Consider the following 26,755-nt stretch of genomic DNA (forward strand, 5'->3'; position numbering starts at 1 on the left):
TTTTCTTCACATTTCTATCCAATTACCTTTGATTGCTTCTGCTTCCACTGCCCTTGTGGGAAGTTAATTCCAGCTTATCACCACTCATTGTAAAAAAAATGTTTTTCCTCACATCCCCGCCCCCCCTCCCCTCCCCACATCACTTGGCCAAAATCTTAAATCTGTGATCCCTGACTCCTTGTACCCCCAGCCATTGGGAACAGCTTTTCTTTATCTCCCTTATATAAAGCTGTCATAATCTTCTACACCTCTGTCAAAGCTCCCCTCCATCTTCTTTGCCCGCAGGGGAACAACCCTAACTTCTCCAATCTAACCTTGCAGCTAAAATCCCACATCCCTGGAACCATTCTGGCAAATCAATCTCCTCTCAAATGTACTCTCTCATCTTCCCTGAATTAATACATAAAGTCATGGCTTAATTTAAATAAGAAATAATACAGGACATGATAATGTGTCAGTCTGTCCTGAAAAGAAAGAATGTCAGGCACTTTGCTGAAAGGAAAGGTATGTTCAGGCTTGTATTTGGACTTTTATTTTTTGATTCCATTCCCTGGCTGTTTTCCAGCAAATAAAATGTGCGCACGCAGTACTTCGCATTTTTATTTGTCTTTTTTCTATTTAAAAACCCGGTTACCCCGAGAAAACCATCGAAAGGGGTGGAATTTACACAAATAAACTTGATAGAAAATTTTACTGGTGGATTTTATTAATCTTTCGTGAATATCCAGTTTGATTAATGTTTGGCACAGCAGCAATGACATACCATTTAGTGCAAGATATTGTAAAGTAATTAACATCAAAACAAATTTACTTTTTCAGAAAAAAGTGAGTGAACAAAAGTTCACATTTAATAATCTGGTTAATCCTATTTTTAAAAGAAATCTTTTCGAGGACAATTATTTGGCATACATTTGGCATATATTTATTTTAAGACGCTGTCTAATTAGTCATTTATTTGAAGAAACGTCTAAATATAGAGGTTTGAAACAATAATAATTTGCGAATTGTGCAGCCAGGATTTCCTTGCAGTCCCAGTTCCTGGGTAGATACAGGGTGTGTGTAACTGGGTATAGGCGAGGAGCAGAGCTCCAGTGTTGAGAGACAGACAGAGACAGAGAGAGAGAGAGACTAGTGACTGTGAAACATGGCGAGAGGTGCGAGGGGAGGATTGCTGCTCGCTGCTGTCCTGCTGCACTTTGGACAACTGCTCGCCAGCCGGGAGGCGCCAGACAAAGTCAACGGCTTCAGCCTGCACCCGCCCTACTTGAACATAGCCCAAGGGTCCAAGATCGCGGCTACGGCCACTTGCGGAGAGGACGGGTCGGACAGGCCGAGGTTGGACCTGTACTGTAAACTGGTGGGAGGACCAGCTGCCGGAGTATCCAGCCAGACGATTCAGGTACATGGCACGCTGCTAACTCCAGTGCCTTATAACCCACTTCCAGGCAGGACATTCCTCTTTCCAAAGGAATGACAGTCTGGGAGATTACACTAAATATCTTTACAATGAAGGCAGATTCTGCAGTTATGCGGATAGCTCTTTCAAAGAGCCAACAGGAACACGATGGGCCGAATAATCTCTTTCTGTAACTCTGCGATTAAGTTTGCGAGTATTAAAAATTTATACAAGTTTATTTAATGTGGATATACTTCACGGTTAGATTTGATTTGCGAAGAGCGATTTGTTGAATGTTAAAATCACAGTGTAAATCGTAGACTCTGGTTAGTGCGAGAATTGCTGTTTATGTGGACGGGAGGCTGCTGTAAATGATTATACTCCCGTTTACACCCAGCAGACTCCACAAGCGAATCGATCCCAACACCCGTGTATTGTTACAGGCAGAAACAGCATAGAAAACTGATTCATTGAACCGGATAACAGCCAGGCTTGAAAAGAAATATACAACATATCCGATCGACTGGAGTAATATTTCAATTTAGCACAACTTTAAACTGCCTTAAATTATAAAATACTAATGTGCAAATACCGGAAACCTACTATCAAAGCTGTAAGTGCGAAACATAACAGCAACATCTGGAAAGAAATAAAACCAGGTTATCCTGTTTCAGGCTGGTACCGTTCCTCAAAACACTCCCCTGTTCTGCTCACCCCGAAATGTTAACCAGTTCCATTTCTGCTGACTGACCTGCGTGCAGTTCCAGCAATTTCCCTTCAATTTTTAATTACTTGGCCATAACTGAATTTTCAGTTAAATCTGGGACCGATTCTAACTTATTTCCCCCTAATTGCAAGTGTACTTTGAAATATGTTGGGCGGGATCCTCCCATTTTGAGGCTACGTGCTATGGTGGAGGCAAAATCGCAGAATGGCCACGATTCTCCCAACAGTACTGAATTGGCGGGAAAACTGTCCTAGATCCTGACTGTTTTCTCAGTTCAGCCTCTCACCCGAATCTCCGCACTCTGTGCACTGCAGAGGTCCCAATCGTGAATCTCATTAAAAACCCGGGAGGGGTGGGGCCTATTCGCGCCAGAATTTGACAGTTCTGGAACTCTGCGCATGCGCAGTGGCCCCGATCTGTCAGTCTCCCCATTTGCTGGCCAGCTCGATTACTGGCCAGCCTGGCACCCCCGCAGTGCTCCCCCTCCAGCCCCCCCCCCCTCCCACGGCCCGATCGTGGTCCCCACAACAATTCCCTGTCCCCCCTGCCGCTGGAGCGCCCCGATGTCCAGGCCACCCCCCCACCCAGCAGTGGCAATCCCACCCACCCGCCTGACCCCGGCAGAACCTACAACCGCTGACCCCCGCCTGGGGTCAGAACCCCTCCCCAAGAGGCAGACACCCCCAGGAGGCAGGCCCCCCCAGCCTGCCCCAATCGCTGCCCTCAATCCAGCCCAGACCGATCCTCTTTGCAGAGTGACAGCAGGACCCCCCCCACACCCACCGATTGCCCCTAGGTCCCGCCCACTGTAGGTCCCACCCCCTTGTCACTGCCTGATGTCCAGTAGGCAGTGCCAAGGTGCCCCCTGGGCATGGGCACTTTGCCCCTTGGGCAGTGCCAGGGAGCACAGGTTGGCACTGCCAGGGTGCCCATGCCCAGGGGGCACCACCCCCGCCACCCAACCCCTTGGGGGACCCTGATTGACCCCCCTTCATTCTGGAGAGGTCGCCCACTAGTTCCCCGAACGTGAGGAGCTACTCTAAACCCCGCCGGAATGAAGTACTGCTGGCAGGGTGGGAGATTCAATCGGGACCGGCAAGTTCCTGATAATAAAACGTAAACTACATTTAAAACGTATTAAAAAAAGATTCAAATTACTTACCTGCCTTCCCTCCGGTTTTCAGCGTGGTCTGGCCTGCGACTGTTCTCCGGCTCTGGGAGGTGCGCATGCGTTCCCAGCGCCTGCGCAAATCCCGGAACAAGGCCGGCGACGCGCATCTCCCACCCCAACCCGCCAGAAAAGTTGCAGGTCACGATGGGAGAATCGCGGTCAATGTTTCTTGCTGCAGCCGACGGGAACGCTCGCCAATTCTTTCAACCCCGACCTCATTAATTATACACCTGGGCATTTTACGTCGGAATCAGTGGTGGGGCAGGCCTGGATGGCACGTACTCTGCCATCGTATCTGGATGCCATATTGAAAAGGTGCCCAACATCACTGACCCACTATTGAAGAATGAAAGTAGACCTCCTGAAAATGAAGATGGATCTCTGGAGGCTCGGGGGATCTCTGGGACTGGCAGATGGACCCCTCCAGGACACCTGAGCTGGAAGGTCCACCTGAAGATGATGTTACAAGGTTGCAGGCAGCCTCCATCCTGAACTCTGGAGGCAGTGTCAAGCATTGCTCAGGTAAGTCCCGACATCAGCCTGTCACGTTGCTCCGAATGTGGCGTGTTTTCCTGCCAGGATGACAGAGAATCTGGCATGAGGGCTCAAGCCTTCATCTGCATCCTATTAACAGGATGCAAGTAAGGTTCATCCTGTCTCTTGTGGATTTTTCGACCTGCCATGGCAGGCACCAGCGGATGATCCAGCTGTAAATTCATGCTGGACTGAAACTGATTTCTGGCCCTCCTGCCATAATTTTCCACTGTCCCTGCCATCAGACACACTGGCAAGGACTTGGGATAATTCTGCCCAATGTTTTTCTCACATTATTAGGTATAATGCAGATGTGATGGACCAAAGAGCTCTTTTTTATAGATTCTATGAATCTATAATACAATAAGAAATGGAGAGAATCTACTGTTTTTTGACCTTGTAATATTTGGGGTTTAGCATTATGTCACATAATGGGTCAAACCAGTGCAATACACGATCAATCACATGATTGAGTTACACCGTCAGTTACATGATTGGGTCAAATGCTCCATCACACCATTGGGCCACAGTGGATTACGTGATGGATCTCTGGATTACATGATCAATCACATGATTGGGTCACAGAATAGATCACCACAATTATGTCCCATAATAGATCACATGGTGGATCTCTCATGGGTCACATGATTGCATCATACAATTGCATTTCATGGGGTACACTTTAGGCACATGATTGGATTTCATAATGGATCACTTGAAGATCACATGGCCAGTCACATGAATGAATAACATGAGTTACATGGTTGGGTCACACAATGGGTCACCTGATTGGTCACACAAAAGCATCATGTGATTGGATTACACAAATGTATACACTTTGAGTAATGATGAGATACATAAATGAGCCATATAGTGTGTCATATATGGCTGCATGATGAGGTACACAAATGGGCATATGATGGGAAACACAGTAGGGCTCTGGTGATGATTTGCACTGAAGCAATGACTATAGAAAACATTCAAAGCCCCTTGTGTAATGCTTATGTTGAGTGAGGGATTATTTCGATCTGGCATTTGGTGTAGGTTGATGTAGCCATGGAGGGATTGTCTATGGAGTCTCTGTGGGTGGAAGTCCGGAGCGGGAAGGGGTCGATAACTTTGCTGGGTGTTTTCTACAGGCCACCCAATAGTAACAGGGATGTTGAGGAGCAGATAGGGAAACAGATCCTGGAGAGATGTAGTAATAACAGGGTTGTCGTGATGGGAGACTTTAATTTCTCAAACATCTATTGGAATATCCCCAGGGTAAGGGGTTTGGATGGGGAGGAGTTGTTAGGTGTGTTCAGGAGGGTTTCCTGACACAGCATGTGGATAAGCCTACAAGAGGAGAGGCTGTACTCGATCTGGTACTGGCTAATGAGCCTGGACAGGTGTCGGATCTCTCAGTGGGGGAGCATCTTGGGGATAGTGATCATAACTCTATCTCCTTTACACTAGCATTGGAAAGAGATAGGATCAGGCAAGCTAGGAAAGTGTTTATCTGGAGTAAGGGGAAATATGAAGCCATCAGGCAGGAGATTAGAGGCGTAAATTGGAAGGAGGTATTCTCGAGGAAAAGTACCGAAGTAAGGTGGCAGATTTTCAAGGAATGTTTGCCTGGAGTTCTGCATGACAACGTTCCGATGAGACAGGGAGGTTTTGGTAGGTTACGGGAACCGTGGTGCACGAAAGCTGCGCTGAACCGAGTGAGAAAGAAAAGGAAAGCGTACAAAAGGTTCAGAGAGCTAGGCGATGATAGGGATCTAGATGAGTATACGGCTTGTAGGAAGGGACTTAAGAAAGAAATTAGGAGAGCCAGAAGGGGTCACGAGAAGGCCTTAGCAGATAAGATTAAGGAGAACCCTAAGGCGTTCTATAAATATGTGAAGAGTAAAAGGATGAGATGTAAAGGAATAGAACCTATAAAATGTGAAGGTGAGAAAGTATGTACAGAACCGGAAGAAATAGCAGAGGTGCTTAATGAATATTTTACCTCGGTATTCACGGTGGAAAAAGACCTGGATGGTTGTACTACAGGATTGCGGCAGACTGAAAAGATTGAGTACGTGGACATTAAGAAAGAGGATGTGTTGGAAATTTTGAATAGCATCAAGATAGATAAATCGCCGGGACCAGATGGGATGTACCCCAGCATACTGTGGGAGGCGAGGGAAGAGATTGCAGAGCCTCTGGTGATGATCTTTGCGTCGTCGATGGAGACGGGAGAGGTTCCGGAGGATTGGAGGATTGCGGATGTGGTCCCTATATTCAAGAAAGGGAATAGGGATAGCCCAGGAAATTATCGACCGGTGAGTCTAACCTCAGTGGTTAGTAAGTTGATGGGGAAGATCCTGAGGGACAGGATTTATGAACATTTAGAGAAGTTTAGTATGCTCAAACGTAGTCAGCACGGCTTTGTCAAAGGCAAATCATGCCTTACGAGCCTGGTGGAGTTCTTTGAAAATGTGACTAAACACATTGACGAAGGAAAAGCGGTAGATGTGGTTTACATGGACTTCAGCAAGGCATTCGATAAGGCCCCCAGTGCAAGACTTCTCGAGAAAGTGAGAGGGCATGGGATCCAAGGGGCTGTTGCCTTGTGGATTGTGGAACTGGCTTGCCTGCAGAAGGCAGAGAGTGGTTGTAGATGGGTCTTTTTCTGAATGGAGGTCGGTCACCAGTGGAGTGCCCCAGGGATCTGTTCTGGGACCCTTGATGTTTGTCATTTTCATAAATGACCTGGATGAGGAAGTGGAGGGATGGGTTGGTACGTTTGCCGACGACACGAAGGTTGGTGATGTTGTGGATCGTTTGGAGGGATGTCAGAAGCTGCAGCGTGACATAGATAGGATGCAAGACTGGGCGGAGAAGTGGCAGATGGACTTCAACCCGGATAAATGTGTAGTGGTCCATTTTGGCAGGTCAAATGGGATGAAGGAGTATAATATCAAGGGTAAGACTCTTGGTCGTGTAGAGGATCAGAAGGACCTTGGCGTCCGGGTCCATAGGACTCTTAAATTGACCTCGCAGGTAGAGGAGGTGGTTAAGAAGGCGTATGTTGTGCTGGCCTTCATCAATCGAGGGATTGAGTTTAGGAGTCGTGAGATAATGATGCAGCTTTATAAGACCCTCGTCAGACCCCACTTAGAGTACTGTGCTCAGTTCTGGTCGCCTCATTACAGGAGGGATGTGGAAATGATTGAAAGGGTGCAGAGAAGATTTACAAGGATGTTGCCTGGATTGGTTGGCATGCCTCATGAGGATAGGTTGAGGGAGCTCGGTCTTTTCTCCTTGGAGAGACGAAGGATGAGAGGTGACCTGATAGAGGTGTACAAGATGTTGAGATGTATAGATCGGGTGGATTCTCGGAGGCTTTTTCCCAGGGTTGAAATGGCTGCTACGAGAGGACACAGGTTTAAGGTGCTGGGGAGTAGGTACAGAGGAGATGTCAGGGGTAAGTTTTTTACTAAGAGGGTGGTGCGTGAGTGGAATCGGCTGCCGTTAGTGGTGGTGGAGGCAAACTCGATAGGGTCTTTTAAGAGACTTCTGGATGAGTACATGGAACTTAATAGGATTGAGGGTTATAGGTAAGCCTATATATAGGCCTAGGTAGGTAGGGACATGACCGACGCAACTTGTGGGCCAAAGGGCCTGTTTGTGCTGTATTTTTTCTATGTTGGGCTGTTAACAGATAAAGATTCAATAATTTCATCAGTGTATCAAAAAAAGTTAGCATTTTTCAGAACTTCTTTAAAATTCAGTTTCTCATATTTCTGTAATTGAAAGTCTTGTATGTTTCTATCATGTTATGGTAACATATCACTGGAAAGTGCAATTCAGAAGTAACATCACAGAACCGTTAGATTTCAGAATGGAGAGATCAGAGGCTGGCTGTGGGAAGGCAGAGAACTGTTCAAGGGCTGGGGCAAGAATTTAGGGTGACAAAATACTCTAAGCAGGGATAAATGAAGGTGGTCTGACTGAATGGCAGGAAGGAAGGGAACAGGAGAGAATAGTTCAAGAGGGAAAAAGGGAAGGAAAAAAATAACTAATGGGCTCAGGATTGGAATGGCAGTCAGTCACACCATCCTCTTCCATTTGCTGTTCAAATGAATAGGGCTTTCCTTTGCCTGACTCTCTTCTTATTGATTTAATCATAGCTAGAAATTGTCCTCCAATGGCTTTTTTCTCAGTCCCCACCATTGATGTTACCCTAATGAATTATCTTTGGTCACATCCTATTTTTCATAGACATTTTTCCCGTTAATGACACCATCCAAAGACATGACTCTGGATTCTATATGTACACTGACGACACCTCTCTCAATCTCTCCACTGACTCTAAATGTTAGACTGCTTATCCAACAACTTTTCTTGGATGGAGCCACAGTTTCCTCTTATTAAACATGGGCAATACTGTAGTCATTGCCTTTGGACCCAGTCACAAACACCGTTATTTCACAACTGATTGCATTTCTTTATCTGGTCACTGTCTGAGAATAAACTGGACTGTTCACAACCTCAGCCTCCAATCCAATACTCAGCTAAATTTCAAACCCATTCTCCACATGTAGTACCTCCAATTTCCACCCCTGTCTATGCCCTGCTGAAACTTTCATCTGTACTTTTATTACCTTCAACCCAACAATTCCAATACTCTCAGGTTTGGCTCACCATCTTTCATCTCCTATAAATTCCAGCTCATCCAAAATGCTCCTGCCTCATTGGATCCACACCATCAGCGGTCTAGACCCTAAGCTTTGAAATTCCACGTCTAAACCTCACATGCTGCAGCCTCAGCAGTGGCCACTGTTTGTGGTGGCGCTGCTGAGTTGCTGTTCCTCTGATTGGATGAGTTGTTGTCCTCAGTTGAATGGGAGCGTTGCATCAGGCTGTTAATTGGCCAAAATGCCACTCCAGGGTGCTATCACCCACCAGAGTTGGCTCCCACTTTCTGCTCCCTTGGCAGGACTTGGAAAAATTCAGTATATTGTATCTAGCTTGTTTGAGTGCAGCTCAATCTATGTATCCTATCATTGCCCTAAGTGTATACCTCCCTGGGTATCTTTGCACAGTTGAATTATTTTTACATCAATGGTCAAAATGTAACATTAAATTGGAACCACTAACTCCAATCAATTGTTTTCAATATCTTTTCAGAAACACTTACCTACGGAACAAAAGTGACAACTTTAAAGTATTCCATTGACTTTTACTTTAGGATAGCTTCAGGATATATCAACATGCTAAAGAAATATTTATTTCTTGCGTTTGAACTGTGTAGCTGAATGTTGTTAAGGTGTGCACTTGTGAATGTGAGTGTTCAGATGCACAAAGATATTCCTTTTGTTGCATGTCTGAGCATTGACTTCAGTGTATGTATGACTAAGGCTTCCCACCGATAAGATCTAGAGTTAAAACATCTTTAGGCATGAAATTGTGTTGGTGCCAGGATGGTTCATGGACACCCCAAACTGCTTTATCACCAGGAGTGGACCATAAGATAGTCACTAATAAATCTAATCAGGAATTCAGGAGAAATTTCTTTACCCAGAGAGTGGTGAGAATGTGGAACTCACTATCACAGGAAGTGGTTAAAGTGAACAGCATTGCTGTTTTTAAGGAAAAACTGCATAAATACACGAGGAAGAAAGGAATAGAAGAATACACTGATAGGAAGTAATGGAGTAAATAGAATGGGAAGAGCTTTATGTGGAGCGGCAATGCCTGTATAAACCTGTTGGATCAAATGGCTTCATTCATGCTGTATGTAATTTTATATAATTATTGAATCTGTGTCAGCCTACAGAATTGTTATTTTATTTAAGGCCTTTTAATCAGTAGAGTGCTATTTGTTGCAGAAATTGCCCTGAGCATGTTGTGCAAAATCATTTAAATTAAATTCTGGCAATGTGTTTTGAAATGAGAAGTCTAATTAGATACATTGTTAAAATGAATGTGATTAAAATGTTGTGAGGTTTTATGTAATGCAGTGAATAACTAGGCAGAGAGCTCAACCACAAGGAACGGAACTTAGTATTTTAATAATTAGCATGGAAGTGTTTTATTGTGAGCTTTATTATTTTTGGAAATATGTGAGAATGAATATTTACATTTGGTGTCTGTTTACCTCAATGTGGAGGACCAAATTTTACTGTTAGAACCATAGAACATTACAGCTCAGAAACAGGCCTTTTGGCCCTTCTTGGCTGTGCCGAACCATTTTTCTGCCTAGTCCCACTGACTTGCACCTGGACCATATCCCTCCACACCCCTCTCATCCATGTACCTGTCCAAGTTTTTCTTAAATGTTAAAAGTGAGCCCGCATTCACCACTTCATCTGGCAGCTCATTCCACACTCCCACCACTCTCTGTGTGAAGAAGCCCCCGCTAATATTCCCTTTAAACTTTTCCTCCTTCACCCTTAACCCATGTCCTCTAGTTTTTTTTCTCCCCTAGCCTCAGTGGAAAAAGCCTGCTTGCATTCGCTTTCTCTATACCCATCATAATTTTATACACCTCTATCAAATCTCCCCTCATTCTTCTACGCTCCAGGGAATAAAGTCGTAACCTATTCAACCTTTCTCTGTAACTCAGTTTCTCAAGTCCCGGCAACATCCTTGTAAACCTTCTCTGCACTCTTTCAACCTTATTAATATCCTTCCTGTAATTAGGTGACCAAAACTGCACACAATTCTCTAAATTCGGCCTCACCAATAGAACATAGAACAGTACAGCACAGAACAGGCCCTTCGGCCCACGATGTTGTGCCGAGCTTTATCTGAAACCAAGATCAAGCTATCCCACTCCCTATCATCCTGGCGTGCTCCATGTGCCTATCCAATAACCGCTTAAATGTTCCTAAAGTGTCTGACTCCACTATCACTGCAGGCAGTCCATTCCACACCCCAACCACTCTCTGCATAAAGAACCTACCTCTGATACCCTTCCTATATCTCCCACCATGAACCCTATAGTTATGCCCCCTTGTAATAGCTCCATCCACCCGAGGAAATAGTCTTTGAACGTTCACTCTATCTATCCCCTTCATCATTTTACAAACCTCTATTAAGTCTCCCCTCAGCCTCCTCCGCTCCAGAGAGAACAGCCCTAGCTCCCTCAACCTTTCCTCATATGACCTACCCTCCAAACCAGGCAGCATCCTGGTAAATCTCCTCTGCACTCTTTCCAGCGCTTCCACATCCTTCTTAGAGTGAGGTGACCAGAACTGCACACAATATTCCAAATGTGGTCTCACCAAGGTCCTGTACAGTTGCAGCATAACCCCACGGCTCTTAAACTCCAACCCCCTGTTAATAAAAGCTAACACACTATAGGCCACAATATCTTATACAACCTCACCATAACATTCCAACTCTGATACTCAATACTTTTATTTATAAAGGCCAATGTACCAAAAGCACTCTTTACGACCCTATCTACCTGTGATGCCACTTTTAGGGAATTATGTATCTGTATTCCCAGATCCCTCTGTTCTACTGCACTCTTCAGTGTCCTACCATTTACCTTGTATGTTCTACCTTGGTTTGTCCTTCCAAACTGCAAGACCTCACACTTGTCTGCATTAAACTCCATCTGCCATTTTTCAGCCCATATTTCTAGCTGGTCCAAATCCCTCTGCAAGCTTTGAAAACCTTCCTCACTACACCTCCAATCTTTGTATCATCAGCAAATTTGCTGATCCAATTTACCACATTATCATCCAGATCATTGATATAGATGACAAACAACAATGGACCCAGCACTGATCCCTGTGGCACACCACTAGTCACAGGCCTCCACTCAGAGAAGCAATCCTCCACTACCACTCTCTGGCTTCTTCCATTGAGCCAATGTCTAATCCAATTTACTACCTCTCCATGTATACCTAGCGACTGAACCTTACTAACTAACCTCCCATGTGGGACCTTGTCAAAGGCCTTACTAAAGTCCATGTAGACAACATCCACTGCCTTCCCTTCATCCACTTTCCTGGTTACCTCCTCAAAAAACTCTAATAGATTGATTAAACATGACCTACCACGCACAAAGCCATGTTGACTCTCCCTAATAAGTCCCTGTCTATCCAAATATTTGTAGATCCTTTATCTCTTAGTACTCCTTCCAATAATTTACCTACTACTGACGTCAAATTTACCGGCCTATAATTTCCCGCATTACTTTTTGAGCCTTTTTTAAACAACGGAACAACATGAGCTATCCTCCAATCATCCGGCACCTCACCCGTGGATACCGACATTTTAAATATATCTGCCAGGGCCCCTGCAATTTCAACACGAGTCTCCTTCAAGGTCCGAGGGAATACCCTGTCCGGTCCTGGGGATTTATCTACTCTGATTTGCCTCAAGACAACAAGCACCTCCTCCCCTTTAATCTGTATAGGTTCCATGACCTCCCTACTTGTTTGCCTTATTTCCATAGACTCCATGCCAGTTTCCTTAGTAAATACGGATGCAAAAAACCCATTTAATATCTCCCCCATTTCTTTTGGTTCCATACATAGCCGACCACTCTGATCTTCAAGAGGACCAATTTTATCCGTTACTATCCTTTTGCTCTTAATATACCTGTAGAAGCTCTTAGGATTATCCTTCACCTTGTCTGCCAAAGCAACCTCATGTCTTCTTTTAGCCCTGCTGATTTCTTTCTTAAGTAGTTTCTTGCACTTTTTATACTCCTCAAGCATCTTATTTGCTCCCTGTTGCCTATACATGTCATACATCTCTCTCTTCTTCTTTATCAGAGCTCCAATATCCCTCGAGAACCAAGGTTCCTTATTCTTATTCACTTTGCCTTTAATCCTGACAGGAACATACAAACTCTGCACTCTCAAAATTTCTCCTTTGAAGGCCTCCCACTTACCAATCACATCCTTGTCAGAGAACAGCCTGTCCCAATCTACGCTTTTTAGATCCTTTCTCATTTCTTCAAATTTGGCCGTTTTCCAGTTTAGAACCTCAACCCGAGGACCAGATCTATCTTTATCCATGATCATGTTGTATTGAGATTTTTGTTTTTTTTAGAAGTGAGGCTTTTGGCTTGTGTATTCTTTATAATTGGCATTAGTCAGTCAATGATTGATGCGCGTTATCACACACGAGGCTTGATGCTCAGGAAATAAAGGCTTTTATTTGCTGTAACAAGGCAGCTACTAATTATATACACGATCCCAGATTGAGGGGTCCCAGACAGAGCAGAGACCTTTATACCTCTCCCAGGAGGCGGAGCCTGACTGGGATGTACCACAATAACTATAATACAAGGTGTAACAACCCAACCCTAACCCCAACAGCAACATATATACATACTTGTAGTACTGGCCAGACCCTGGCTCAGTACTATCTAGTGGGAACCAACGATGGTTCACCACATTCACCCCTCCTTTGAAGACAAAGGCCGGCGGGGTACAAAAAAACCAGAATAATTTGTCATCAGTCTATAAGTTCAGACGGTCAGGGGGACCGCACCGTCGTTGTGACCTCCTCAATACCGGCGATGACACCGGAGTAGGCACTCGCGGTGGTGTTCTCCCCAAGGCGATGTCCAACTGTTCCTCCACAGACACACGGGCCGGTTGACCCTGAGGTGATGGTAATCCATGGAGTTCCGACACGCCCTGAAGTGGCGACCATCCTCTGGACTCAGGCAAGCTGTACACGGGAGTAAAAGGGTTAAGTAATGGTCCCGATGCTGCCCGCGCCGTGTCCGGAGGGGAAACAAGAGTTATGGGGTTTGTAACAGGGGGTATGGGAGCGACAGGAGTTTCTACGTCCCCTGCTGGCACCAGGTCTCGGATCGAGACCGTGTCCTCTCGCCCGTCAGGGTATGCCACATAGGCATACTGAGGGTTGGCGTGGAGGAGATGGACCTGTTCGACCAACGGGTCGGACTTGCGGGCCCTTACATGTCGCCGCAGGAGGACAGGTCCTGAGTACGTCAACCAAGACGGTAATGAGGTCCCAGAGGAAGACTTCCGAGGGAATGAAAACATCCTCTCATGGGGAGTAGCGTTGGTTGCCGTACACAGGAGTGAGCGAATGGAATGGAGCGCATCAGGGAGCACCTCTTGCCAACGGGAGACTGGAAGGCTTTTTGACTTCAACGCCAGTAAGACAACTTTTCAGACTGTAGTATTCTCACGTTCCACCTGTCCGTTACCCCGAGGGTTGTAGCTCGTGGTTCTACTGGAGGCAATCCCGTATGAGAGCAGGTATTGCCTCAAGTCATCGCTCATGAACGACGAGCCCCTGTCGCTGTGAATGTAGCTGGGGTACCCGAACAGGGTAAAAAGATCACGTAATGCCTTGATAACCGTGGCAGCGGATGTATCAGAGCAGGGAATAACAAAAGGGAATCTCGAGTACTCGTCAATGATGTTGAGGAAGTACACATTCCGATCTGTTGAGGGAAGGGGGCCCTTAAAATCGACACTCAGTCTTTCGAAGGGCCGAGTGGCCTTGACTAATTGTGCCCGGTCAGGTCGGTAAAAGTGCGGTTTGCATTCCGCGCATACCCGACAGCTTCTTGTTATGGACCTGACATCCTCCACCGAGTAGGGCAGATTGCGGGCTTTTATAAAGTGGTAGAGCCGAGTGACCCCAGGATGGCATAGGTCATTATGGAGAGCCTGCAAACGGTCCTCCTGTATACTAGCGCATGTTCCACGCGAGAGGGCATCCGAGGGCTCATTGAGTTTCCCTGGACGATACATGATGTCATAGATATAGGTGGAGAGTTCAATTCTCCACCGCAAGATCTTGTCGTTCTTGATCTTGCCCCTCAGCGTGTTATTAAACATGAACGCCACGGACCGCTGGTCCGTGATCAGGGTGAACCGTTTTCCCGCCAAGTAATGGCGCCAGTGCCTGACGGCCTCCACAATGGCCTGGGCCTCCTTTTCCACCGCTGAATGCCGAATTTCGGGGCCTTGGAGGGTGCGGGAAAAAAAGGCGACGGGCCTGCCCGCCTGGTTAAGTGTGGCGGCCAGGGCGAAATCAGATGCATCGCTCTCCACCTGAAAGGGGATGGACTCATCAACAGCATGCATCGTAGCTTTCACGATGTCGGCTTTTAATTTATCAAAGGCCAATCGGGCCTCTGGTGTTAGGGGAAAAGAAGTGGACTTAATGAGCGGACGGGCTTTGTCCGCGTAATTGGGAACCCACTGTGCGTAATAAGAGAAGAAGCCTAAGCATCTTCTCAGTGCTTTTGCACTAGTGGGCAGGGGAAGTTCAGAGAGGGGGCGCATACGGTCTGGATCAGGGCCAATGACCCCGTTTTCCACCACGTATCCGAGGATGGCTAAACAGCACGTACGAAACACACACTTCTCCCTGTTGTAGGTCAGGTTCAGGCGAGATGCAGTGCGTAGGAAATTCAGGAGATTTGTGTCGTGGTCCTGCTGGTCATGGCCGCAGATGGTGACATTATCCAGGTACGGGAAGGTAGCCCACAGCCCGATCTGGTCCACCATTCGGTCCATAGCACGCTGGAAGACCGAGACCCCATTGGTGACACCAAAGGGAACCCTGAGAAAGTGATACAAGCGACCATCCGCCTCAAAAGCCGTGTATTGTCGGTCCTCTGGGCGAATGGGGAGTTGGTGGTAGGCAGACTTGAGGTCTATGGTGGAGAACACCCGGTACTGCGCAATCTGATTGACCATGTCAGATATGCGCGGGAGGGGATACGCATCCAGCTGCGTATATCGATTAATGGTCTGACTATAGTCAATGACCATCTGGGGTTTGTTCCCACTCTTGACCACCACGACCTGCGCTCTCCACGGACTAGCGCTAGGTTGTATGATCCTTTCCTTGAGGAGCCGCTGAACTTCAGATCGAATGAAGATCCGATCCTCAGCGGTGTAACGCCTACTCTTAGTCGCAATGGGCTTGCAGCCTGGCACAAGATTCTGGAACAGGGAGGGTGTGGTAATCTTCAGCGTCGAGAGGCTACAGGCAGGGCACGTTGGGCAATTTGGAGGCTGCTGTTCTCCCACTGAAAGCGAAGGGAGTGGCCCACCGTACTGTAGGGTTACACTCCTCAAGTGGACCATGTTGATAGTAAATATTCATCATGGAGTGCGGTTACAAGTGGTGTACCTCAGGGATCTGTTTTGGGGCCACTGCTGTTTGTAATATTTATTAATGATCTGGATGAGGGTATAGTTGGGTGGATTAGCAAATTTGCTGATGACACCAAAGTCGGTGGTGTGGTAGACAGTGAGGAAGGGTGTCGTAGTTTGCAGGAAGACTTAGACAGGTTGCAAAGTTGGGCCGAGAGGTGGCGGATGGAGTTTAATGCGGAGAAGTGTGAGGTAATTCACTTTGGTAGGAATAACAGATGTGTTGAGTATAGGGCTAACGGGAGGACTTTGAATAGTGTGGAGGAGCAGAGGGATCTAGGTGTATGTGTGCATAGATCCCTGAAAGTTGGGAATCAAGTAGATAAGGTTGTTAAGAAGGCATATGGTGTCTTGGCGTTTATTGGTAGGGGGATTGAATTTAGGAGTCGTAGCGTTATGTTGCAACTGTACACAACTCTGGTGCGGCCGCACTTGGAGTACTGTGTGCAGTTCTGGTCCCCACATTACAGGAAGGATGTGGAGGCTTTGGAGAGGGTGCAGAGGAGGTTTACCAGGATGTTGCCTGGTATGGAGGGGAGATCCTATGAGGAGAGGCTGAGGGATTTGGGATTGTTTTCGCTGGAAAGGCGGCGGCTAAGAGGGGATCTTATTGAAACATATAAGATGATTAGAGGTTTAGATAGGGTGGATAGTGATAGCCTTTTTCCTCTGATGGAGAAATCCAGCACGAGGGGGCATGGCTTTAAATTGAGGGGGGGTAGTTATAGAACCGATGTCAGGGGTAGGTTCTTTACCCAGAGGGTGGTGAGGGATTGGAATGCCCTGCCAGCATCAGTAGTAAATGCGCCTAGTTTGGGGGCGTTTAAGAGATCCGTAGATAGGTTCATGGACGAAAAGAAATTGGTTTAGGTTGGAGGGTCACAGTTTTTTTTTTAACTGGTCGGTGCAACATCGTGGGCCGAAGGGCCTGTTCTGCGCTGTAATGTTCTATGTTCTATGAAGTTTAGTCCGAGAAGTATTGGCGCGCAAAGGTGCGGCAACACCAGGAGCTTGAAACGCTCGTAAACTGTGCCTTGCACCGTTAAAGTTACCACGCAACTCCCTAGCACGGTGACATACCGGGACCTTGATGCCATAGAAATTGTCTGTTTGACAGGTTGAATCCGGAGTCCACACCGCTTCACAGCGTCTGGGTGGATAAAACTCTCAGTGCTCCCGCTGTCAAACAGACAATAAATCAAGTGGTCGTTTACCTGAATGTCCATCATAGACTTGTCAAGTCTATGAGGCTTGGCCTGGTCCAGGATGATCGACGCCACCGTTGGTTCATGAGTGCCACTGCAGGCAGCTGAAATTGACGAGGATGACCCCTGCTGGTTGTTCGCGGTCGGTGCCGACCAACATGGCCGCTCCCATAGGTCGCACGTGGGTGATGGCGCCAAACTCAGCGACCCCTGGTGGTCACACATCTCCGACTCCGTCGACCGTAATGGCGTCGTCCTGGCCTCGCACATGGACGAAACCCTCGACGATGTCGACAACGAAGAACCGGGCTCTGAGGAATCGCAGGCCGCACTGCTGTTCCGAGAAGCAGATTTAGATCGGCACACTTTCGAATAGCGCCCCTTCTTACCGCAGGCGGAGCACAACACAGCTTCAGCGGGACACCGTTGCCGAGTATGCTTCGCTCCCCCACAGAAGTAACACCGCGGGCCGCCCGGAGCTGCTGCCGTCGTCTGGCCCGAGTGTGAGCACGCCATTACGCAGCATTTCGAACCCGAGGGACGAGGAGGGATTGGCGACTGCTCCTGCCACGTTGTCTCCACGTGGTCTTCAGGATACAATACTAGGCTTTTGGAGGCCGTCTCCAGCATCTCCACTAGTTCTATTGCCTGGGTGAGGTCAAGGTTACCTTTCTCCAGTAGTTTGAGTCGGATGTACGATGATCCGACTCCCGCCACAAACGCATCTCGAGCGAGGTTGTTCATATTCTGCTCTGCCAACACTGCTTTGCAGTTACAGCCCCTGGCTAGCTGTAGGAGCTCGTTCGCATATTCCTCCATCGTTTCGCCGGACTGCCGTCGTCGAGTGGCTAAGAGGTAACGAGCGTGTATTTAATATAACGCTTCTTAAGAAGCTCGAGGGCCTTTGTGTAGTCGGTGGCCGCACGGATCGCGAGGTAGACGGTGTCGCTTACCCTCGCATGGAGGACCCGGAGTCTGTCATCATCTGTGGTGACCGCTGCGGAGGCTGCCAGGTAGTCCTCAAAACATTTCAACCAGTGGATCTAGTGTAAGGCGTTCAGGCTTCAGTATCTGCTCCATACTCTCTTTTTTTTTCTTCGACGAGAGTTTATTTACAGCAAATAAAATTGATGCGCGTTATCACACACGAGGCTTGATGCTCAGGAAATAAAGGCTTTTATTTGCTGTAACAAGGCAGCTACTAATTATATACACGATCCCAGACTGAGGGGTCCCAGACAGAGCAGAGGCCTTTATACCTCTCCCAGGAGGCGGAGCCCGACTGGGATGTACCACAATAGTTATAATACAAGGTGTAACAACCCAACCCTAACCCCAACAGCAACATATATACATACTTGTAGTACTGGCCAGACCCTGGCTCAGTACTATCTAGTGGGAACCAACGATGGTTCACCACATTGATACATGTCGATTACATTGTTAGAGAGCAGCTGTCCAGTTGAGAACAAGTAATTTTTGATTATATTAATGTAATTTTGTTATTGAAATCTGGAGGTTTGTTTAGGAATATAGTAAATGAAAAGAACATTCAGGAGCATTGAAACAGGAATGGGCCATTCAGCCTCTGGGACCCGTTCCACTATTCAGTTAGATCATGGCTGATCTGTGTCTTAACTCGATTTACCCACCTTGGTTTGACAATGCTTACTTGAAGAAAAAATCGAGCAATCCCAATTTGAAAGTTTCAGTTGATTCTCAGCCTCTACAGCATTTTGAGGGAGAAAGTTCCAGACTTCCACATGCCCTCCAACCCACAAGCTCTACCACCCAGTAGAAGAGCAGCAGGCCCCTGCTTTTAATTTGTCTGTTTGTACAAAAGCCTCACATTCAGCAGAAGAAAAGAACAGGTGTGAAAATGCAACAACCACCAGTAAGTCACCCTGTGTACCTGATTCTGCAGCTCTGTACAAATTCTACACACAGTGCCTTCATTCTGGGATTACACCTCACTCCATGCAGCAGGCACCAGGTGCTGGTAAGATTGTTCACATCTATGAGAGTTTACTAAGTATAAGTAAGAGTATAATACCTGCTGCAAAGTTGAAGCAGAGGTAGCCGGCAGAATAATCGGGCTCATGATGGCATCTGCCTTAAGAGAAGCATTCGAAAAGGACCTCTGGACTAATCCAAAGGTTACACTGTGGAAGCACAAATATGCATGGGTAGACAGTTTACAGTCTATGCATAATTTGTACATCAGTGACACGATACAACCAACACAGGCAAGCTCAATAAGTGATGGAAGGAGTGCAGTCTCATCCATATACCCAGCAAATGCTCAGCTTTTCACACTGTGTGTAAGGCATGTATGAGGACATTGAAAGCAACAAAGCAGAAAACAATGGCCAAAACAAGTTGTTTGACATTATGACAAAGCCACAAATAGATTCTAATTTCAAGAGTTACAGAATGTGAGAGAGGAAGCCCAAATACATAAAGGGGTAAATCACAGACTAACCAGGGTATGATTGCCAGCACCTGCAGAAGCAGCCAGGCCAGCCAAGAAGGCAATGTGATATCTAAGAGCTGGAGAGGCCAGTTTTACAGCTCACCTCATCACTGGACCAGGAAAAGGCACTGCCCCCTACCTGCCCCTGACCACCTGGGGGGCTTCAATGGTCTCCGGACCCACCGGCGAGGCCATTATGTGCAATTCCCGTTGCTGGGGACCATAGGTGATCCTCGCCGATGAGGACCTCATCGGTTAATGATAGAGCCCTTAAAAATATTAGCATACAGAGGGATCTAGATGTGCAGATCCACAGTTCCCTAAAGGTGGACAAGGTGGTCAAGAAGACATATGGCATGCTGGCCTTCATCGGTCGGGGCGTTGAATTTAGGGATTGGAAAATCACGTTGCTGCTGTGTAAGACTTTGGTAAGGCCACATTTGGAGTATTGTGTACAATTCTGGTTGTCACATTACCGGAAGGATGTTAATGCATTGGAAAGGGTGCAGAAGAGATTTACTGGGATGTTGCCTGGTTTGGAGGATATGGACTATGAAGAAAGGTTGAACAAACTTGGATTGTTTTCATTGGAGCGTCAGAGGATGAGGGGGGACCTGATAGAGGTTTACAAGATTATGACAGGCTTGGATAGAGTGGATAGTCAGAGTCTTTTTCCCAGGGCCGAAGGATCAATTACTCGGAGGCATAGGTTGAAAGTGAGAGAGGGAAGGTTTAAAAAAGATGTAAGGGGCAAGTTTTTCACACAGAGAGTGGTGAATGCCTGGAACGCGCTGCCGGAGGAGGTGATGGAAGCAGATTCTATAACAACGTTCAAGAGACATTAGGATCGATACATGAACAGGCAGGGAATAGAGAGATATGGACCACGTAGAGGCAAGAAAATATTAGGTTAGAGAGGCATCTGTGTCGGTACAGACTTGGTGGGCCGAAGGGCCTGTTCCTGTGCTGTACTGTTCTTTGTTGACCTCCACACAGACAGTGACTCAAGTCAGGAATTGAACTTGGGTCTTTGGTGCTGTGAGGAAGCAGTACTAACCACTGTGCCACCATGCGCTGCTGAAGTGTCAAGTGATGGCTAACCAACCAATGCCAAACTCAAGCGTACAATGGCTTGGAGATTCCATCCCTGGGATCCATTACACACAAATGTAACCACAAAAATTCACCCTGATCACCCCAGATATTTATTGTGGGCTCCATTGGTCCAATGATCGCAGGCCTACTGGAATACAGGGACTTGTCCTTGGTCACCAGCCACAGTATTGTTGGGACAATGGCATAGATCAAAGGCCACAGGAGCATCATTGAAAATCACATGTTACACACCTAACTTTGTAATGCAGCTCATCAGCTGACAGGCCAATCAGCACAATTTGACCAAATTTGCCAAAAGAGCAAGAGGAGCCAGGAGTTAAGAGTGCGAGAGGAGGCGACGGCAGAGCTTGGACTGAGGAAGAGAACCTGAGGCTTAGGAGAGTACAAAAGAGTGGTAAGATAAAGCCTAATCCACTTACCTATTCGGTGGCAGTGACAGCAGAGGCAGGGTAAATTGCCGGTGTCGTTCCGAGGTGACATCACAGTTCAGAAAGTGACATGGGACCAACAGGAGCAACTGACTGGTGAGTAAGTCCTGGTAGGTATTTTCAAACTGTATTAAATTGTAAGTCATTGTTGAGGCAAGGATAGGGACTTATTTGATTTTTTAAAAATGTCTTCTAAAATTTTAAATGTTAAGGGTTTAGTCAGGACAGGAGAGCTCAAAGCCATGGTTTGCTTCTCCTCTCTATGTGGGAAGCCAGGTACATTCCCAGTGCTCAGGATCAGCATGTGTGCTGGAAGTGTGTCCAGTTGCAGTTCCTGGCAGCTCGGGTTTCAGAGCTGAAACGGCAGCTGGAGACACTGTGGAGCATCCATGAGTCCGAAAGCATTGTAGATAGCACGTTTAGAAATCATAGAAATCATAGTTTAGAGAGGTAGTCACACCACAGCTGAAGGGACTTTAGCAAGGAAGGGAATGAGTGACCACCAGGCAATCCAAGAGAAACAGGCAGGTAGTTCAGGAGTCCCCTGGGGTCCCACTTGCAAATCGGTATTCCATTTGGAGGCTGATGAGGTTGCCACGGGGTAGGTGCCAGAGGACTGGAGAACGGCTAATGTGACTCCACTATTTATGAAGGGTTGTAAAGATAAACCAGTTATACGGACCAGTGAGTTCTGAAGGAGAAAATCTATCTCCACTTGGAGAGGCAAGATTTGATCAGGAATAGTCAACATGGCTTTATCAGAGGGAGGTCATGCCTAACAAATTTGATTGAATTTTTGGAGGTGACCAGATGTATAGATGAGGGTAGTGCAGTTGATGTAATCTGTATAGATTTCAGCAAAGCCTTTGACAAGGTCCCACAAGGGAGACTTGTTAAAAAGGTAAATGCACATGGGACACAGGGTAATTGGATAAATTGGATTCAAAATTGGCTCAATTGTAGGAGATAGTGAAGCTAGAAGGCTGCTTTAGTGACTAGAAGTCAGTGTCCAGTGGCATACCCCAGCTTCTCTGCCGTTTGGCCATTCACACGCTTTATTCTTTCTGTGGACAGCCATTAGCAGTCTTTTCCTCTGTGGCTATGACTCATCTTTCATTCCTTCACGCTGCAGTATAAATATCTCCCACGTTCTTGCCTTTTAGCTTTGACAAAGGGTCATCTGGACTCGAAACGTCAGCTCTTTTTTCTCCTTACAGACGCTGCCAGACCTGCTGAGATTTAAAGCGTTTTCTCTTTTGATTTCAGATTCCAGCATCTGCAGTAATTTGCTTTTACCCCAAGGATCTGTGCTGTGTTCCCTATTATTTGTGATTCATATAAATGATGACTATGTGGGCGTAGGATTAGTAAGTTTGCAGATGGCACAAAGATTGGCCAGGTGGTTAACAGTGAGGTTGAGTGTCTTGGGCTACAAGAAGATATAGACGGAATGGTCAAATGGGCAGATAAGTGGCAGACAGAATTTAACACTGAACAGTGTGAGGTGATACACTTTGGAAGGAGTAATTTGACAAATATTCAATGAATGGTAGGACACTAGGGACAGGAGGTTTAGGGAAATGTGAGGAAACGCTTTTTTATTCAGAGGGTGGTGACAGTCTGGAATGTGCTGCCTGGGCGGGTGATAGAGGCGGGTTGCCTCACATCCTTTAAAAAGTACCTGGATGAGCACTTGGCACATCATAACATTCAAGGCTTAATGTTGAATCATAGTTTAGAGAGGTAGTCACACCACAGCTGAAGAGACTTTAGCAAGGAAGGGAATGAGTGACCACCAGGCAATCCAAGAGAAACAGGCAGGTAGTTCAGGAGTCCCCTGGGGATTAAGTAGGTAGGTTGGATATTTCTCATATGTCAGTGCAGATTTGAAGGGCGTCATTTGCACTATGTGCTTCTGTATATGCCCACTCCAAACATGCAAATTTCATCATATTGCAGAAACAATGCAGAATTACTATTCAGGAGACAAGTGTGGGCACCTTCCCCAGTCAACCTGTTGATACTCCCAGGAGTACAAGATGCATTGATTGATAAACAAGGGAAGATGAAAGATGCCCATGACCAGTAGATGGATAATGAATCACCCAACCTGAGTACAACATCAACAGGTGGCATCTGAAATCATCAGCATATGCCTTGAACCAAGATCATATCAAATACCATCATCAAATGGCATGTCAGTGAAACAAAACAGATGCCAAATCAGAACAATACCACAACTAGAAACACAGAGTGTTGCAAACAGAACAGAGTCTAAAGCACAGCAGAAGGCACTCCTAACCTGCATTCTGAAAAATTATAGCAGCCTTCAGCAAAGATCACCATAACCAAGTCGAGATGGAGAAACAAACCACTACATTTCAAAGAGTGTTCAATTGTTTGCTTGGTATAATGGTTCATTTGGAGATAATGGCCCATGACTTCCCTGGACTGGCAGTCAGCAGCGGATTGCCATTCTGTAATGACTTGCCTGCGCTTGAAATGGAAAGCACCTGTCTCACCCAACTTTCCTGACTCAGGTCGGGTGCGACTGGAAAAGTGAAGCACCCATTCCTAGCTCCAACGACGAAGTGCAAAAGGAGCAGAGAAAAGAAGGACACGCCCCCCCTTTTTATGGCACTAGCTGCTGCAAAGCAGATGAGATTAAATGTCCCATTGAAAAGAAGGTAAGTTTCTAAGGTAAGTGAATAGAACGTGGGTGTGGGGGTTTGGACATCGGCAGTGGGGGGAAGGAAACAGGACATGATGTGGGGATTGGGCACAGGTTGTGGGGGCGGGTTGGGTCAGGATGGGGAGGCTGTCGTTTGGGTTGGGGCAGGGTCAAGTTGGGGGGGGATGGTCAAGGAGGTTGGGTCGTTGGGGGCTGTTAGGTCGGGAAAGTGCTGTCCGGGTTGGGGGGCGGGGTGGTTCTGGTCCGGAGGGTGTTGTTTGGGTCGGGGAGGAGGTTGCTTGGGCCGGGGGTTGTTCAGGTCATGGGGGGAGGGGTAGTTGGAGGGAATGAATTGGGGTGGTGTTAGGTCATGGGGCCTTGTTTGAATCAGGGGATGTTGCTCAGGTTGATGGAATCTGGTCGGGTTGGGGGTGTCAAGTCCGGACGTGTCACTTGGGTCGGGCGTGGTTGGGTTGGGGGGGAGGAGGTGAATTCCATGTGGGTGGGGGGTTGGGGGTGGGGAATACCATGAGGTTTGGGGGTGTGGGGGGAGGAATTGGTGTGCTTTTTTTCCTCATAACTCTTTCAGAGTAACTGTGAGTGTAGCAAAGTTAGGAAATTAAATTACTTTGTTGGATGGTTCCCAATCCAGTGCAATTGTCCAGGGGGAGTTAGTACTTCTGGATAATTGCCAGGTAAACCCTCACCTGGGGATTTCGCAACATGTCGATAGGGTGCCTCCCAAATGTGATGCTGGTGAGCCAGGAGGTTATGACCCAGTGTTGTTCCTTTCTGCTGTCATGTAAATGCTTTGATTCTTCAAAGGCAAACTTTTTGTCACAGATGGAATTTTGTCGCAGAAACTGCTCATACTCAGCATTTTTTAAATGGAAAGTGGTGTATGTTTTCTTACCTTGGAATGTTATTCCAATTAAGTAGTTCAGTAGCAGGCTTTTGTGATTTTAAAACTAAGGTTATTTTTCTCACACACTCATCCCAAATTAAAGGCAACTTCACATGTACTCGGTGTCATGCCCACTCAGACAGACAAAGATTGGATACAGATAAAGGTCATGATTACAGATTATAGTTATCTCTATCTCTGGTTTGCAAATGGCCATCTTCTATTAGTGGCAATAATGCAATTGATATCAATGTCAAAGAGGAAAAAAGATTTGCGGAGGAATGAGTAAATCTCAAAATTGTGCAAAAGAAAAAACAATGCTCTTGTATCACTCTCGATTATTATTGGGGCTGCGCGGTGGCACAGTGGTTAGTATTGGTGTCTCATAGTGCCAGGAACCAGGGTTTGATTCTAGTCTTGGGTGTCTGTCTGTGTGGAGTTTGCATGTTCTTCCTGTGTCTGTGCAGGTTTCCTCCGGGTGCTCCGACTTCCTCCCACAGTCCAAAAATATGCAGGTTAGGTAGATTAGCCATGGTAAATGTGTGGGGATAGGGTGGAGGGGAGGGCCTGGGTGAGATGCTCTTTTGGAGAATCGGTGCAGACTTTGCACTGTAGGGATTCTTTGGTTCTATCTTAAGTACAATATTTTAAATGCTTGGGTCTAACTTAATTCCATTTGGTGGTGATGAGAACAGAGTTGTTTCTTAGAGTGTTCAGATATCTTACAGCTTTTCGGAATTAAACTTAGAGCTTGGATTAGTACTAGGAACTACGATGTTGTTGCCATTACAGAGACTTGGTTAAGGGAAGGACAGGATTGGCAGCTTAACATTCCAGGATACAGATGTTTCAGGCGGGATAGAGGGGGATGGAAAAGGGGTGGGGGAGTTGCACTACTGGTTAAGGAGAATATCACAGCTGTACTCCAGGAGAACACCTCGGAGGGCTCATACAGCGAGGCAATATGGGTAGAGCTCAGGAATAGGAAAGGTGTAGTCACAATGTTGGGGTTGACTATAGGCCACCCAAGTGCCAGCGGGAGATTGAGGAACAGATATGTAGGCAGATTTTGGCAATGTGTAAAAGTAACAGGGTTGTTGTGGTGGGAGATTTTAATTTCCCCTATATTGACTGGGACTCACTTAGTGCTAGGGGCATGGATGGGGCAGAGTTTGTAAGGAGCATCCAGGAGGGCTTCCTGAAACAGTATGGAAATAGTCCAACTAGGGAAGGGGCCATACTGGATCTGGTATTGGTGAATGAGCCCGACCAGGTGGTCGATGTTTCAGTAGGGGCGCAGTTCGGGAACAGTGACCTCAATTCAGTAAGCTTTAAGGTACTGATGGATAAAGATAAGTGTAGTCCTCAAGTTAAGGTGCTAAACTGGGGGAAGGCTAATTACGACAATATTAGGCAGGAACTGAAGAATGTAGATTGGGGGCAGATGTTTGAGGGCAAATCAACATCTGGCATGTGGGAGGCTTTCAAGTGTAAGTTGATAGGGATTCAGGATCCGCACATTCCTGTAAGGATGAAGGATAAGTATGGCAAGTTTTAGGAACCTTAGATAACGAGAGATATTGTGAGCCTATAAAAGAGAAAAAGGAAGCATTTGTCAAAGCTAGGAGGCTGGGAACACATGAAGCAAGTGTGGAATACACGGAAAGTAGAAAGAAACTTAAGCAAGGAGTAAGGAAGGCTAAAAGGGGTCATGAAAAAGCATTGGCTAGCAGGATTAAGGAAAATCTCAAGGCTTTTTATACATATGTAAAGAGCAAGAGGGTAGCCAGGGAGAGGGTTGGCCCACTCAAGGACAAGGGAGGGAATCTATGCGTGGAGTCAGAGGAAATGGGTGAGGTATTAAATGAATACTTTGTGTCAGTATTCACCAAAGAGAAGGACTTGGTGGATGATGAGTCTGGGAAAGGATGTATAGATAGTTTGAGTCATGTTGAGATCAAAAAGGAGGAGATATTGGGGT

The 26,755-nt window shown here is 46.5% G+C and overlaps 1 protein-coding gene across 1 annotated transcript in view; it reads left to right on the top strand.

Annotated features, from left to right (window-relative positions):
* Positions 1-646: 646 nt before the first annotated feature.
* The window catches only part of lama3 (laminin, alpha 3), a 458,111-nt gene continuing 432,002 nt past the window's right edge, over positions 647-26,755 (top strand). The window contains exon 1 of the mRNA XM_078215598.1: positions 647-1,399. Coding sequence (XP_078071724.1) covers positions 1,145-1,399 — 255 coding nt within the window. The 5' untranslated portion in view covers positions 647-1,144. The remainder of the gene's footprint in view (positions 1,400-26,755) is intronic.

The sequence above is a fragment of the Mustelus asterias genome, chromosome 7, assembly GCF_964213995.1.
Source record: "Mustelus asterias chromosome 7, sMusAst1.hap1.1, whole genome shotgun sequence".
Classification (NCBI taxonomy): Eukaryota; Metazoa; Chordata; class Chondrichthyes; order Carcharhiniformes; family Triakidae; genus Mustelus; species Mustelus asterias.